The sequence below is a fragment of the Podarcis gaigeae genome (genome assembly GCF_964106915.1).
Source record: "Podarcis gaigeae genome assembly, chromosome: 14".
NCBI lineage: Eukaryota > Metazoa > Chordata > Lepidosauria > Squamata > Lacertidae > Podarcis > Podarcis gaigeae.
The window spans coordinates 30,133,063-30,150,245 of NC_139690.1; the positions used below are offsets into that span (position 1 = coordinate 30,133,063).

The 17,183-nt window shown below is 47.4% G+C and overlaps 1 protein-coding gene across 8 annotated transcripts in view; it reads left to right on the forward strand.

Moving 5' to 3' along the window:
- ARHGAP17 (Rho GTPase activating protein 17) overlaps positions 1-17,183 on the forward strand; it is a 61,397-nt gene that overhangs the window by 37,674 nt on the left and 6,540 nt on the right. For 2 of the 8 annotated variants that reach the window (XM_083712055.1, XM_083712053.1), the window contains exons 10-18: positions 3,445-3,572; positions 4,323-4,434; positions 8,720-8,801; positions 9,082-9,162; positions 10,096-10,209; positions 11,012-11,103; positions 11,404-11,557; positions 14,491-14,733; positions 16,273-16,433. In XM_083712055.1, the coding sequence (XP_083568181.1) occupies positions 3,445-3,572; positions 4,323-4,434; positions 8,720-8,801; positions 9,082-9,162; positions 10,096-10,209; positions 11,012-11,103; positions 11,404-11,557; positions 14,491-14,733; positions 16,273-16,433 (1,167 nt within the window). The remainder of the gene's footprint in view (positions 1-3,444; positions 3,573-4,322; positions 4,435-8,719; positions 8,802-9,081; positions 9,163-10,095; positions 10,210-11,011; positions 11,104-11,403; positions 11,558-14,490; positions 14,734-16,272; positions 16,434-17,183) is intronic. The other 6 variants (XM_083712056.1, XM_083712054.1, XM_083712059.1 and 3 more) reach the window with 3 other exon arrangements.

Genomic DNA, 17,183 nt, shown 5'->3' on the forward strand with positions numbered 1-17,183 from the left:
CTCTGAAGTCTCTCAGCCCCACTCACCTCACCTTTGTTGTGGGGGAGGAAGGGAAAGGAGAATGTTAGCCGCTTTGAGATTCCTCAGGGTAGTGATAAAGCGGGATATCAAATCCAAACTCTTCTTCTTCTTCTACTGTAGGTAGACCCATTGAAATTAACGGACCGAAGTCAGTCGTGCCCATTAAGTTTAATGGGTCTAGTTTGAGTATGGCTTCCTTTGGAGACAACCCCAAAGCTACTTCTTGCTTTCTTTCCAGTAGCAAGGTGCTTCCAGAGGAAGCCCACAAGTAGGGCACTGAGGTGGTGGCCTCAGTGCCTACAATTCAGAAGTAGCCTGCCTGAGTACATGGAGGTTCTATATGGCGATAATTTCCCACTCCCTCCATTTCTATAGTACAGGGGCAAATGACAGTTCTCGCGTAGCCATCACAGTACCATCCAAGTGCAAGAGAGGTTATCGGTAAGATACCAGCAGAAACAATTCCAAAGTTTGAAGAAGTGTAAAAATATTTATTATTATTATTTTATTATTACTATTATTAATTATTAATTATTATTACTATTATTAATACCCCAGCCAAGACCGGGCTCAGAAAATCACCCTTAAGGCAGTGGGGGATTGGGGCGGTGCTCAGTGTTAAATGAAAGCTGATGAACCACTTGTGGGAAGAAGAATGAAATGGAGTATCCTGGAGTAGGGCTGTGAACCGGCTGGCTGGCTTGCTGGAACGGTGAACAGGAGTCTGCTCCACACTGCAACACTTAGTTGTCCTGCTGTTTTAAAAGCCTTAAGTCATTTTTCTAGCTGCTATTCATTCAGAACCACGTGTAAAGAGTTCTGCAAACTAAAACCAGCACTCTAAAATAATAGGGTCTTCTACGATGGCTAAATGACCGTTGATAGATGTTGCGTCCCCCAAATTTATCTAAATCTTATTTATTGGCCACCACTGTCTTTTGTGGCAGTAAATTCTGTAAGCTCATTATGGGAGGCTAGTAAGGAACCATGGCTGTTCCAGGTTTTGAAGGTGCTTGTTGGCACCATGTCCTACCCCTTGCCCCATGGGAGACACCACGGTATGGCAAGCATCCCAGCCATGCAGCAGTGAAGAGATCTGCCCAGGGCACCTGCATGTCCTGTGCCTCAGATAACGCAGTGCAGCAGTCCTGGCTGCTGTGTCTACTCATCATAATGCATATGTGTGCATGTGCAGCCTGACACCAAAGTACAGAATAATCTAGGCTGGGGATACTTACAGCTCCTCACATCATCAGAGCAAAGTGTAGACTTAATAGCAAGAGAGAGAGGGAGAAGTAGAGGCTCAGTGGGCCTGATTGGGCCTGTGGTCTTTAAGTGGCTCTTTGCAAACCCATCAACCATCTGATACACAGAATTGCACTGGAGTCTTCCTGGTCTCTCTGAAGAAGTATGGTGGCAATTTACATTTGAGCAGGAGAGGAATATGTCAGCCATTCTGTTTTGGCCGGCCCTTGCAGTCCTATCCAAATGTTGCTGCATGTCATTTGGCGATGAGCCAGAAGATAGCTTGTGCTCTGCTCCTCTCCATGTTGATGCACTTCATCTTCTGCCCAGGAAAGGGGCTTGGGAAGTGCCCAGTTGGGTGCTGGTGGTTCTGTGTACCCTGGTGCCTTGTGCCACGGCAATGTGGCAGAAGCATCAAGAGCCTTGGAGTGACCTCAGACATCTCATTGCTAGCACTTCCTGCATAACTAACAGTCTGCTGATGCTCTTAACTCTTCCACCTTTCAACTAGAAGAGCAAATAATAGTTTAAAAGTGTTTTCCTTGGCAGATTGGGGAGAAAAGAAGCTGGCTCGTGCAAAACGATATGCAAGAGCCATTAAAAAAAACAAAAACCAAAAAACCTATTTCCTCCGTATTGCAATGTTGACAAAGGTAAATTTGGGTCGCTATAATGATAGCAGCCTCTGCTGTCTTGGAGAGCAGATTGAACAGCCTTCCAAACATTTAATCTGTCAACATTGTGGTTTCATGTTTGCCTAAAGGGGCAGGTTCTGCACCTTTATATCCTGTGAGCAAATCCTGTCTAAAGCCAGCCAGGTGACGTCATACTGTGCCTTCCTCTTAGAGCCAGTTCACACCCCTGTTTAGGTGTGTACCGATTTGCTCTTGACACAGGCTGAGTGTTCAAATCTTGCTGGCCTTTGGAACAGGGCAGGTAAGCAGCTGGCAAAAATACGGCTGACATGAGCCTTTCTGCACCAGGTCAACCTGCTTCTGTGCCTGTGGCAAGCTAGTCTGCTCTAGCTTCACTCTATAGGAAGACCTCAAATTGTGGACACCATATAGAAAAACCAAAATAGGGTGGCTGAGGAGAATACGTGTGCAGAGGCACAATGGAAAACTTGGTCCCTCTGAGAGGAGAAAATACTTTGATCTGCAGTGGGTTTTCTTCAATAACTGCTTCAGTGTTTAAGACAGCTTTTATTTGGTCAGAACAACAGCGGCTGCTGGGGAACCCATAAAGGTGTGGTGCCCACAGGACTAAAAGTTACACAGTCTTATATAGAGGCATTCCCTTGCCTTTGCATTACACATGTGCCAAAATTAAGTCACATTCTCAAAGGAAAGCAGACCTGAATTAGCAGGAAGAATTCTGCGTTTATTTTCTTTCAATTTGGCTGAAGGCTGCATTTTTCCTTCAAAACCTTCTTGACACATTCTTAGTACAGCCTAAGTAAGCAGATTCTCCTGACAATGTCCTTTCCCACATTTTTTTTTTACACCAGTTCACATATAAGCTTACCTATCAATGTATACATTAGTACGTTCATCCACTACACATCCCACCAATGCGGTGAACTTACCATTTCATAGGTACAGTTTGTGACCCAAGCAGTGTGGCCCATGGTAATTGGATTCTGGGACACAGAAGGGAATATGTTCTCAAAGACCCACAGGAAAGCCTAGTTTCATAGCAAGCAATCAGTTGCAAATCCCCACAGACTGGTGGGTGGTGGTTTCATTTTGCTAACAGCTTGCAGTTCTGAGCTTGCACTGAGCATCTCGAAGCATGAATGACACTCGCCAAAGAGGCCATGTGAATTTGGCCTTCAGGAAAAGCCTGGCTTTTTTGCACAGGAATCAGTAGCCAAGTCTTTGGCGAATATGATTGCTTGAATTGTGAGCCCTAGCATCTAGAACTGCATCAGCCGGTTGTACAGAGATGGGCAATATTTGAGGGCATTGGCTGTCGGGAGGGTTCTTTCTTTTCTTTTCTTTTAACAATGACTTTGCACAGGCTTGACATCCTTGCTACTCTCCCAGAAGAAAATTTAAAGGGCTTTGCCAAGTGAACGGTTCGAAGCTGCTCATATCATTGCTCACTGCTACTCCAGATTCCCTCCTTTTACTGCTTTGCAGTAGTGTTGCTGACTGTTATTTGTGCCTCTTTTGCTAGACAAGTGGAGTGAGAAGCCAGCTTTTGGGACTCCCCTGGAAGAGCATCTCAAGCGCAGCGGCCGTGAAATTGCCCTCCCGATTGAGGCGTGTGTGATGATGTTGCTGGAAACCGGCATGAAGGAGGAGGTAGGGTACCCATTGTCTCCCTTTTGCTCAGTGCCCTCCAGGTGCTTTGAACTACAACTCCCATCATGTTGGAAGTTGCAGTCCGAAGCCTTCTGGAGGGCACCAGTCTGGGCAAGTGGCAGCTTCAGCCGCTCTCTACCTTTTCCAAGCTAAATATATCCCTCAACTCTTCCTCATAAGGCTTGGTTTCCAGACCTTTGATCATCTTGGTCACCCTCCTCTGCACACATTCCAGCTTGTCAACATCCTTCTTAAATTGTGGGGGCCAGAACTGGACACAGTATTCCAAGTGTGGTCTGAATAAGGCAGAATAGAGTGATACTATTACATCCCTTGATCTGGACACTATACTTCTGTTGGTGCTGCCTAGAATAGCATTAGCTTTTATTGCTGCTGAATCACACAGTTGACTCATGTGAAGCTTGTGGTCCACCAAGACCCTTAGATCCTTTTCACAGGTACTAATGGCAATCCACGTGTCTTCCATCTTATATTTGTGCATCTGATTTTTCATGCCTAAGGGTAGAACCTGACATTTGTCCCTGTAGAAATTCATTTTGTTGGTTTGGACCCAGCTCTTTGTTCTGGCAAATCAAAGTGATGCGTATTTAATTGAACTGAATGCTGACACCTTTGAGACGGAGCGAGCTGCTTGGTGTAAGGTGCAGCCTTAGCAGGTGCTAAGGACATTTTGTCATGGTGCAGAAACTGCCCCCGTTAAGAGGATTTCTCTTTTCCGTCGTGACACAGGGCTTGTTCCGGATCGCGGCTGGAGCTTCCAAGCTAAAGAAGCTGAAAGCCGCTCTGGACTGCTCCACCTCGCAGCTGGACGAGTTCTACTCTGACCCTCATGCCGTGGCAGGTAGGTCATTCCCAAGAGAACGGAATTGTATGTTCCAGGGGCATGGTTCAGGCTTCATCATAAATTCAAGTATTTCTTTGGGGAGTGGGGCTCATAGGTATTCATGGCAAAACCAGCAGGGCCGGCACTCAGCTGTGAGAGGTGCAATGCAGGCATGAATACCATAACATAATAAGAACCCTTCTGGATCAGGCCCATCTAGTCCAGCATCCTGTTTTCACAGCAGCCAACCAGATGCCGCAGTGGGAAACCCACAAGCAGAATTCAAGCACAAGAACCCTCTTGTCTCTTGTGGCTTCTGGCAAGTGGGATTCAGAAGCATTGCTGCTTCCAACTATGGAGGCAGAGCACAGCCATCATGTCTATTAGCCATTGATAGACTTCTCCCCCATGGTTTGTCCAATCCTTTTTTAAAGGCATCCAAGTTGGTGACTTATCACTGCCTTCTGTGCAAGAGAGATGCACTGCCATCAACCATCCCCTGCTGTAGTGTTGCTGTAAGTCAGGGTTGGGAAAATTGAAGCCCTCCAGAGGGCATTGGACTGCAGCTCCCAGCAGTCAGCATGGCCAGTAATCAAGGATGATGGTCACTGTAGTCCGAACAACACCCGGAGGGCCACAGATATTCCCCATCTCAGCTATCAGCAACCGAGAGCAGCACAGGACGCTCTTGTGTTGGGTGCCCTGGCTAAGGCCACTTCTGCAGTTCTGCAAACATAAATAAGAAAATCGTCAAAGGCAGAAAGCTCTGAAATATGTCTCATTTGAAGGGGGAATGCAGCTCTCTCGGTAACATTGAAAGCATAACTTGAAAGTCCTGCCCCTCAAGGGATCTTTGTTTCGAAATTGTAGTTGAATTGATTTTTCCTGCTCCTGTGTTTGTGTCCTACCTCTGCTGCTTTTCATATTGCATCTGGTATTTTTATTGTATTAGTTTGTCTTATTGATTGTAATGCTGCCTTGAGAGTTTTGTTGGTTTTTTAAAAAAAAACACCACTCTAAATAAAAGGTCAACATGAACCATTTTGTGCCATTCAGACACTGATTTCAGTTAGCAGAGGAGAATGCCAGCCTCCCTAGCAATAACTCTAGTTCTGGGGCAGCTGCCTTGGATTTCTCTGTTTTATTTACGCTTATAAATGTAAATCCCACCCTTCCACAGAGCCCACAGCTTTGTCTGTGTGCCTGCAGCTCTATGAATTTAACATTTAACACGAACGATTACATTTCATCCAGTCAGTCGCCTCAATGCAGATAGAAATAAGGTTTGTTTCATCAGCTTGCCCTGTCGTGCAAATACAACACTATCAGTTGGCAGTGACAATTGTGTCCTTGGTCACAGTGAACTCTGCAGGAACAAACTCCTCTTCTCCCAGGCTCATCCTCCTTATCCTTGACTTGACACTAAACTCTGAATGCACTCGAATAAATGAAGGGGAGGTCTTGGCTTGGTTGAAGGTAGCACCCCCTCTTTGACTTTCCAGCGGGCTTCAAAGGCATTCAAACTATATCTTATATTTATTATATCTGTTATTTTTATATTCTGTTTTTCAGGCAAGCTTGGCCCCCAAGGCAGGTTACAATTAAAATTCATCACAGGATGCAATGTAAGGAAGTGTGCGTGTAGATAGATAGTTAGGAAGAGAAAGGGTGATGTTTGCAGCTCACTGAACCCATTTTGTGCTCCTCTGGACATTGCCCTGCTGGATAGTTTCTTCCATTGTTGCATTTTAACCCAAGCCAGTAGCTGAACCTGGATGCTTGGGGGGGGGGGGTGCAGAGAAGCAGGTGGTCGAATCCCCCTTCCGTTCTCTGCCCAGTATGCCTGTCAAATGTTGCGTGAAGGCAGATGGGAAGTCAGGTTTGAGCTGGCCGCACCCTCTCTCCCCAGGCCACACCCCTCCAAAACTTGCTTGGATTTCAGAGGCAAGACCCCCAGCATGTCCCTGAGTTGGAGACTGGGCAGTGCTAGTAGAGATGGTTGCCTAAGGCAGCCTAAATTGTTGAGCCTTGTTGTGGCGCTCTTCAGAATGTCAGCTGCAGTCAGCTGGCTGGTTTGGTTCAGCCAAGGTATGGTGCACATCGGAAGTGCAGATGGCCTCGACCCAGTATACCTGAAGGAATGTCTCCACCCCCATCGTTCTGCCCGGACACTGAGGTCCAGCTCCGTGGGCCTTCTGGCGGTTCCCTCATTGCAAGAAGCAAAGCTACAGGGAACCAGGCAGAGGGCCTTCTCGGTAGTGGCGCCCGCCCTGTGGAACACCCTCCCACCAGATGTCAAAGAGAAAAACAACTACCTGACATTTAGAAGACATCTGAAGGCAGCCCTGCTCAGGGAAGCTTTTAATGTGTGACATTTTAATGTATTTTTAATCTTTGTTGGAAGCCGCCCAGAATGGCTGGGGAAACCCAGCCAGATGGGTGGGGTATAAATAAATTATTATTATTATTATTATTATTATTATTATTGAAGGGCCAGAGGCAGAGCTAGCTGCTCCGTCAGGGAGCATCCCGGGGGGGGGCACTGCCCGCAGTGAAGTCACCCCCCCCCCTCAAGGCTGGCGCCCGGGGAGGGCCTCCCCCACCTTTCTCTGCTACTGGGAGGGGCAGCCAGCCTGTGTGCTCTGTGGGGCTCCCTTGGGGATAAAGCAGGCTTCATATTCTTTAAGAACTCCCCAGGTATTTCTGCAAACCCAGCCCCTTTACCTACACCATCTGAGCCTGTCTTTTGTTTCTAGGTGAAGACATTAAATCTGTGCGCTTTCTTCATTTTTAAAAAACGCAGTTGGCCAGCTGCCCTCCTTCAGATCTGGTTGCTGGCAGAAGGGGAGCCTTATGACAGTGTCTTGCAGTGCCACCTAGTGTGTGGCCTGGGTAGTGAACACTGCCACGACATTGAACTCTCCTTCCCTTGAACATGAAAATAATCATTAATTAGGAATGTGCTTTTCTCCAGCTGCTAAAATTCGGGTTGTTATGCAGAGGGGAGGGAGGGAGCAGCCTCAACATTGAAACTGTGTTTTGTTAAGGACATTGAAGAAATGGCAAAGGTTGAAGAGTAAATTCAGTTATGATATGGCGGTGGCAGGAAACATTTTTATTATGATTGGGTATTTATTAGGTTTATGAGAAACATATATGGATTACATATTAACTGCTTTAACTTACTCAGACTAATCTGAAATGGCATTAACGATTCAATATTATGATTAGTGATTGCATTTATAAATGTGTACTATATTGCACTTTGTTATATTTATATTAGCATACTAGTGGCCTTGATGCTATTGTTGAGTATTTTAAATTGTGTTAACTTAGAGTTCATCTGAACAAGGAAGATTGGATGTATTGGCTAGCAGTTATGCCCAGGTTTTTGAACAGGGAGTTGATTGTGAAAATAGTTGGCATCTGTCTGCCTTGGGAGACAATGGAAGTATGCCTTCGAGGGTGAAGTAAAACCATTGGAAAGTTAACAGTGCCTGCTGTGGCTGTAGAGGCTGATATGGAAGAGACATGTTTTGTTGCAGCTGGGGCAGATGAAAAGTGTCCAGTTGTGTTGATGCAGGCTTACCATGGTGTTTCTTTTCTCTGTGCTCCTCCCAGTGGCCATTCCTTCTCTGGTCACTGCTTATGCATGCACAACCTGACTGATTGTCTCCAGGCAGGGTTAATGTTGCCAGCCTTCATGTCATGTTCGCACACATCTTTGTGATGCAGAGTTGGTCTGCCAGCGGACCCGGTACCTGAAGCCAGAGTAGATTATGAACAAGTGAACAAATATTATCATTCCTTTTTGATAGATTATGTCCATTTCAATGAACAATGGACATAATGTCTTTGATTGCACATGTAGATGGAAAGTAAGCACAACTGCATACAGTTATTATTATGATTATGATTATTTGTTGTTGTTGTTGTTGTTGTTGTTGTTGTTGTTGTTGTTGTTGTTGTTGTTTATTTATTATTTCTACCACACCCATCTGGCTGGGTTTCCCCAGCCACTCTGGACAGCTTCCAACACATGTAAAAACTCTGCTTTTCTTAAAATGTCACTTCCTCCAGATCTTCTGCCACCATTGGAGATTTCACAACAGTTTTTCCCCAGGGATGTTTCCAGCAGAATCTGTGCTTGCTTGGTGCTGCTATATGAAAAGGTCCCCATTGTGCCTTGATTTTGTTGGGTGTGCCACCTTCAGCAATAGTTCTGACGCAGGCTGGGGTGGGAGGTCAAGTCTTCCCAGATGCACGGTTCTGCCACTTCATGCCTGCCTTGTTGTTGCTCCAGGTGCCCTGAAGTCTTACCTGAGGGAGCTGCCAGAGCCATTAATGACCTACGCCCTGTACGAAGAGTGGGCGCAAGTTGCAAAGTAAGGAGAGCATGAAATGGGCTTTTTCTGGTTTGGGTGGGAAGCCGAGGAGGAGAAGTGGGCTTCCTGAGGCCCGTGAAGCCTTCTGAAGCATGCATCTTCTCTCGATGCTCCCTTTGTGCTGCTTTTGCTCTTAAAAGCTCCTTTCAGATTATGGCCTTCTCTCTGAAGCCTGCTTTGAGCCATTCCTCCATTTCTTTCTCGCCATTTCCTTTTCTTTGAATGGAACCTCACATTATTGCAGAGCCCTTGGCTCAAGAGAACTCATTTCCTTCCCTAGCATACAAGACCAGGACAAGAAACTTCAGGACCTGTGGAGGATTTGTCAGAAATTGCCAAAGCACAACCTGGCCAATTTCAGGTAGGGAGCAAGCAGTTGTGGGGTGTGCTTTGTCCTCTACCATGTGTCACACCATTTCCCACCAGGCAAAAGAGTGGTTGTCTTAAGAGTATTCCAGTCTCCCATTCTCCAAGATCTACCTTTTTGTGTTTAAGCTGAAGAAAACCGGCACGACAGCTAGAAAGAAGAATGTGGTTATTTGTTTGTTTTAACCCTGAGAACTGTTTTGCTGGACCTTCATTGTTGATGCTTCCTTTTGCAAGGTGTACAGCTTTTGAGTTTTTAATAAGGAAAAGGGGGTTATAAAGTATTAACCGATTCCTATAATCACAAGGGTGAAACGGCTGCCAGGCCATATATTTTTGGAGCCGTTAAGGACATCAGAGTGGGATGCAGGCAGATTTGATGCACACAAGAGCATAGAAGGATACCTTAGGAGCTGCCATATCGAGTTAGACCCTTGGTCCACCTGTCTCAGTATTGTCAGCTCTCCAGAGTTTCAGGCAGGAATCTTGTCTTGGCCCTTTTTGGAGATTGAACCTGTGACCTGCATGCAAAACAGGTGCTTTAACTCTGAGATGCAAACACTAACCAGCATGAGGTTCTGTTGCTCAAGCCCAGTGAAATGAAGAGGTAAGAGCTAGGCAGTGGTTTCCAATGGATGATGTCCTGTGTTAGGCAGTGGAGTGGATTTCTGTTTGTGTTTTCTGCCTCAGGCACCAAAATGCTGTGGGTGGGCACCGAAACTTGTTTGACACAGCTGTTCATTGGGTCCTCCTGCCCAAGTAGTTGTCAGGATTCAAGATGCTACAGGGGACTTTTAACCACCGCTTTCTTTCTCCCAGAAGAGAGAATGAGCTGAGAATTTATTAGGATCAGGGAGGGGATGTCCCTGCAGCTTATTGAGCCTTGTTTCGCATCCAGCTCTTTTAAATCCTGAATCATTCCTGGCAGGTACTTAATCAAATTCCTTGCAAAGCTCGCTCAGTACAGTGATGTTAACAAGATGACACCCAGCAACATTGCCATCGTGCTGGGCCCAAACCTGCTGTGGGCCAAGAATGAAGGGTAAGTGATCAAGGGCTTTAAAAAAATAAAACCTTGGTGCAGCTTTGTTTTTAAGCACAAAACCATTAGCAATTTACCATAAGTAGGTTAATCACTCCTCACACTTCCACTACTTTTCACATAGTTTACATGCTTTTTATCAGATAAAAGAAAGTCCTTCACACAATGTAGAGGTAAGCTAGGGAACTCTTTCACGCAGGAGGCAGTGAGGGCTACTGACCTAGATGGCTTTAAAAGTAGATGAGGCATATTCATGGAGGAGAGGGCTATTGATGGCTACAAGCCACAAGGGATATGTCCCACCTGCAGTGCCTCTGAATACCAGCTCCTGGAAACTGCAGGGCAGGAGAGTGCACTTGTCTTGGGTTCTTCTTGAGATACCCAAGCCGGCCACTGTGAGAGCAGGATGCTGGACTAGGTAGGGCCATTGACCTGATCCAGCAGGTTCTTACATCCTTACACTCACAGACCACGATTAGGTCACCCAGCCCAGCTGGGGGATCTATTTGGGTAGCGGGGAGGCCAGTTCTTGAGCATCTGCAGGCAGGTCTGGATCCAAAGCAGAGTTGGGAGGGGTGTTCACAGCTAATGAATCCCAGCAGGTTAAATCCACACTAGTCTTTCTACTGATTTCTGTTCCATTTATTTGATTATGTGTATTGGAGGGGGAAAGAGGTGGGTTGCTTCTTACAGCAAGAAACTGATGATAAGGGGCAGATTTTATTGGAGGTAGCACAGAGGAGGTGGTCTTCTCTGGCAAGTTTGCTACTCACTGTGGATTTGCTCCTGCGTCCCTCAACAGCTCCCTTGCAGAAATGGCAGCAGCAACATCCGTGCATGTGGTAGCAGTCGTGGAGCCGATAATCCAGCATGCCAACTGGTTTTTTCCTGAAGGTAAATGGCCCATTTTCTCCATTTTCTGAGGTTAAGATGCTGTTCTAAATAGTTTGTTGCTGAATGATGAGCTATTGTATACATACGCTTTGTCTCAACTCTTCTTAATGAGACAAGAGGTGCAGAATGAATTCTCAATACTTGCATGTATGAGCTGTAGGGTTTCTTTGAGGCTTACATAATATTTATCTGCTTTGAACTAAAATTAAGTCCTGGGAAAAGTTGGCAAAAGATGCCTTTCTGAACTGCTTGGAAGATGGGCCAGGGCAGATAAAGAATAAACTTTCTTTTGTACTCCAGAGGTGGATTTCAACGTGTCAGGAGCCTTTGTAGCACTGCCTGCAGTGAATTCGAATCACCTGCACACAGGGAATGACTACGACTCGGGTACCTTGGAGCGGAAGAGACCCATCAGCATGGCCGTGATGGATGGGGAGCAGCTGAGGAAGGAAGGGTAGGGCAGCCCCCCATCTCCCTCTGACTTTCATACCCCCTTCTCGCCCCAGGGGCTTAACCTGTTCCTTTAACACTGTTGGGGAGAGGTCAGCTTAGGTCATTCACCTGGTTTATCCGCCTGAACCAGCCTCCCTCTCTTCCCCATACATTAGAAATTTGGGCTGCTTCCGCCAACTCTCCTTTCCCTGAGGCAGAAGAGTAGCTGGGTAGGAAATAGAGGCAAGTCAAGAGTCACAGTATCATAGAATTGTAGAGTTGGGAGGGCCATCTAGTCCAACCCCCTGCAAAGCAGCAATCACAGCAAAGGAAGCCCCAAAGAGCCCAGAACTTCTTGGTCCCTTTTGGCATTTCTCATTTCATTTCTTTGCCGTAGAACGTGTTTATTGTGTGTATAGATAGCTGATCTCTGAAAACTGGTGCAAGTTGACAAAAATCTCCCATGTTTTTTGCTCCTCACTTAACCAGTTTGCACCTGGGAAAAGTACACAGTGCAAACTTCCATTTAATGCAGTAGCAGCACAGATGCTAATTGACTCCCATTAGCAGAAACCCACTAATAGTTTGAAAGCCTGAAAGTCAGATAGGCGGGCCTCTTAACAAACTCCTTAATGCAACAAGAAGGGGTCCCAGTGGGTCTCCCCCCCCCTTTTGAAGGCCATCCTGCCATTTTGATACCACCCCGAAAGAGGCCCCAAGGGCCTACATGCATTCAGGTCTGGACACCCACTGTAGCGCAAACCTTTCTAAAGTTGAACTGAGTCAAGGCGTTGTTCTCCTGAGACAGCTGGTCATGTCAAGAGGGCCCCTGGGAGCCCCATAGTACAGCTGGGGGCAAATGCGGTGCCGTTGCAAACAAGCCCTTAGTGGTTCCTTTCCCCCTCGTTGCTGCAGCCTGAGGAAGATCCAAAGGTAACATACTAGCATTTCCTTCTCCCTGTGTTCCATGCATGATGCAAGCCATGGAAGGTTGATGGGGGAAGCTGTCACTGTTGCCTACTTTCTGAGTCATTGGAGCAACAGTAGATGGGATTTCTCTCCTCTCAGATTGCGCAGTGCCTACAGTAACATGGTATGAGGAAGGCTTCACGGCAGAGGCTTCTGATTTGGTGGGGCAGCAGCATCCATTGCCCGGCGCTAGAACTCCCAGAACCCACTTTTGTTGCTTCTCCCCTCTGCACAACTCATCACAGCTTTTGTTTCATCCCATCAGTCTCATCCCCTTTCCCTACAGCTGTCTGGCAGGGGTGGGGAACCCATCTTTCAGCCCAAAGACCACATTATCTTCTTTTTTGGGTGTGTGTAGAGCGCATGCCACTGATGGAGGGGGCCAGAAGAGGAAGTGGGCGGGGCAGTTATCAATTTCTCATTTTCTACAGAAGGCAAGTTTCTGCACACATTCTCACACACCCCTCTATCTAGATAAATGCAAGTGGCATGGTTAGGATCTGGGAGACCAGGGTTCAAATCTCCACTCGGCCACAAAGCTCACTAGGTGACTTTGGGCCAGTCACTTCCTCTCAGCCTAATCTACCTCACAGGGTTGTTGCAAGGATTACATGAGGGGTGAACCATGTACACCACCTTAAGCTGCATATAAATGCAGTAAGTAAATAAATAAATGATCATAGTTTACAGACACATTCTAGCCAGGCAAAAACATGGAGGGAGGATGTGATGCAGGGCCAGTGAGGGCTGTGGCCTGGGCAGAGGTCTGGGGGCCAAGGAGAAAAATCTGCAGGGCTGCTTTTGGCCCTCGGGCCTGAGGTTCCCCACCCCTGTCCTGGAAATTTGTTGCTGCCTTAAGTTGAACTAAAGCTAGGCAGGCTCTGCCTATCCAACTGCCTTCTCAATTCATGTTGGCACTAAATTCCAGCCTAACAGGCCTTCCCTCGCCTTGTGAATGGAAGAGCATCATAGTTCAAAATGCAGAGGTTTTGTTTTGCTTTGTTTTTTTAAAAAAGAGTTATGCTTTGGCTTACTGCAGTGTGGCTAGACTAGCGGTCATTCACCATCTATCCATTGCTAAGTTATGGTAAAAGTCTCCCATTTTTCATGCTTTTGTTAGTGCAAATTAATCAGGGTTGTGTGTTCTGTCCTTAAAAAAAACAAAAACAAAAATCATTTTAAAGCTGGGGGGGCTCTGTATGATTAGATTTTGCAGATGAAGCAGAATCGGCATATTTGGGCTGGTTTGGCATCCTCCTGCATTTGGTGGGAATGCGGGAAAAATTCTGCTAGGCACACCCTCCTTTCCATGGAGGATCATAGTCAGTCCCAGTTTGTCCCCTCACAGTGGGGCTTCTAAGAATTCATAATGCAGTTTGCCGAGCTGTTCCAAAACCTTCATTCCTGGCTCTGCTGGCTTCCTGTTTCCTCGGGAAGCTGGATTCTGTGCCGTCCTTTCTCTGAATTGACCTGGTATTGCAGAACACACCCATCCCTGCAATTAATACTGAATAGAGGTACAGATGCAGCGTCCTTGGCTTAATCAGAGGTGGCGGCAGCTTGAGCACATCAGGCTTTCGGATCAAAACTGCAGCCAGAATCCTTTTGGTAAGAAGAGGCACTAGGAGAGAAAGTGGTACTTCTTCTTCTGGCATGGATAAATGCTCCTCTGTTTTTGTGACCCAGATAGTTACCCTGTGGACATGACCACATGACCACTTGCCTTGATGTTTGCTCATTGTTCTTGTGCCCTTCCTACCTGCTTGATTGTGCCAAGGTGCGTTGCATGCCTCTTAACTCTTAACAGTGTCCTGCAGACAAGTTTTGAGAGCTTTTCCCTGCTGCTTCTTTGCATGCCGAGCGGCAGGGACTAGTCTCTTGTCCAGCCCTCATAGCTGAACTGCCCTTGTTTGTTTTCTGGGTGTTTTTCTGTGTAGCTACTAGTCCGCATGGTGTGTTTTCCGTCTCTCTCTCTCTCCTCTGTAGCTATGGTGTCAAGGTTATGGACTTCCAGGCGAACCCCAGGAGAGGTGGCACTATAAGTAGAAAGCACACAGCCCCAGCTTTCCAGCCACCACTTCCGCCCACTGAGGCTGGCCCGCTGGCACAGGCCACAGCGGAGCAGCACCCACAGGGCCCTGGGGCTGAGCCCGCCCCCTTGGGTGCTGCGTCCGCCCCCCTTCCCGGCCCAGCAGAGCAGTCCCAAAGCCAAGGCGCTGAGGACGGCAGGTAAGATGGAAAGACTTCAGACCGAAAGACTTTCGCAGAGACTTCTGTCTGTTTCATCCTTCCCCAGCCCTTTTTGGACTATAACTCCCATCAGCCCCAGTGGATGCTGGGAGCAGTAGTTCAAAGCAACTGAAAGTTCTCATGTTGGAGAAGGCTGATCAATTATATCAAGGCAGTAGCAAAGTCCTTTTGAATTGAAAAAAGCTCCTGGCAAGAGACCATTTCACATGTTCTTCCTTCTTGGTCAAGGTGTGCCCCGTAATTTGCCTCATTCAAAAGGATTTAACTGGCAAGGCTAGCCTCCACTTTTGCAGGACCCTCACAGGTTGATGTTTGCCTGGCTTGGCCCCTGGGAGCAGGGAAATCCTCCCTCCTTTGGCTGATCAGGGGTTGGAGAGTGCAGGTCGACTCCTGCAGCGCACCCATATGGCCCCAGCTGTGGAAAGCAGCCACCCTCTCTCTCTTTCCTACCCAGCCTTGAGAGCCAAACAGCTTCTTCCTTCCTGCCCATAGCTAAAATCTCCACAGGTCTGGTCTTTTGTGTGGGTGCCCAAGTAGCCTGTGCCATGAGCCGCCTCCTCAGCCTGAGTCATCTAGCCCAACTCCCTCTCTTTCCCTTAGCCCTTTCTTCTCCCACTTGACGTGGGTGGTCAACTGGAGCTCAACATGAGCTACACACTGTTTCAAGAGGAGTTTGTCCTAATGCTCCTTGTTGCTTGTCCATGTGTGTTCCTGGATGTGCAAATAGTCCTGGAGTGAAGCATAAACCCCCTGGAATAACCTCACCCTGCCCTTGTCAGTGCTTAACAGCAGTGTGCCCCTTACCCAAACAACCCCCCCATGCATGTTTGTGTTGGAAAGTACACAAGTGTGGTTTTTGGGTGGCTGGGGGGGGGGGTAGGTTAGGACCAGCAACTCAGAAGTCAGTTAAACTTTCTTATCTACCCTATAGTGTAGCCCAGGCATAGGCAAACTCAGCCCTCCAGATGTTTTGGGACTACAACTCCCATCCTCATTAGCTAACAGGACCAGTGTTCAGGGATGATGGGAGTTGTAGTCCCAAAACATCTGGAGGGCCAAGTTTGCCTATGCCTGGTATAGCCTTTCCCCAACTTGGTGCCCTAGAGCTGATGCACATTGTAGTCCAATGCAGGCAGAGGACACAATCAGACTTAAAGAAGGCTGCCACACTTATAGTCCTAACCCCAACCATCCCTCTCGAGCAGGTGAACAGTATTTTATGCACCAAGGCAGGTCTCAGCCTGCTACTTGGGTCTCTTCACTACACTTGGGTAGTGGGATCTTTAGAAAGAATCCACTTACGCCTCCCAATAGCAGAACATAGGAAGTGCCTGCTGGATCCCATAGCCCATTGAGTCCAGCATCCTGTTCTCACAGTGGCCAGCCAGATGCCGTAGTAGGAAACCCTCCGGCAGGACCAAGCTCAAGAGTGCTGACCGCCTCCCATGTCTTCCAGAAACATGCTGCCTCTGACCCTGAAGGAGCAGCCTTTGATCAGAGTCCTTTCTCCCTTCCCAGCAGTTCAAAACCAAAGGACCCCACGACTCCTCCGCCCACGAGGAATGGGGGGCATGGAAGTGCTGCTCAGGCCTACCCACAGCCCAGCGCTGGCAACAGCCAGCTCTCCGTGGGACAGTCGCAAGTCTCTGCGGGGCCCAGTCCACATGCCGTCAGGCGAGGTTAGTCCTTCAGGAATCTAATGAACATGCCTGCGTTCCAGGAATAGGTTGACGGCCGTCTCAACATACTAAGCTTAAAGTTGGGACTCCTGCAGGCTCTTCCTTGGGCATCTGTTTCTTGTTCATGACAGTAGCATCACTTGTAGGTGGGAGGGGGCGGGATAGAGGGAGTTATTCCAACACTGACTCTCCTGTTTGGGGCCAGGGATGCATTAAGAGGCAATGGAATGTGCCCAGTGCTGTTTTTTCTAGAAAAATAGGTGCCGGTACTCACCATGAAGTTGTCACAGTAGGTGTCACACTTTTTAACAACAAAAATGGGTGTCGGTACTGCATACCTTTGAGTACCCCTGAGGGGAAAAGCACAGTGCGTGTTTGCCATGGCAGTGGCTGGCTACTGTTGTCATTCTGCACCCACCAAACGTGGAAGATGATGCTCTGTTAGCCTTATTTATTTGCTTGTTTTCTGTGAATGACTGTTTTAAGTTTAGTTAGCATCTCTTTTGCACTAGGAGAGCGTGGAGGGTGAGGAATGGTGGACCAGGGTCATGAAGAGGTTGACTGAAGGGAGAGGGGGAGGTGATGGGGGAGGATTAAATTTATTACCTGCCCTTCACCAGCAGGTCCCAGGGCAAGTTACAACCATTTACAATTCAGTATTAAAAACAGTTAAAACGTATTACATTCAGGGCCCTGAAGAAGCACATCTCCTGCAAAAAGGCCATGGTAAAGTGATTGCTGAAAGTTGTA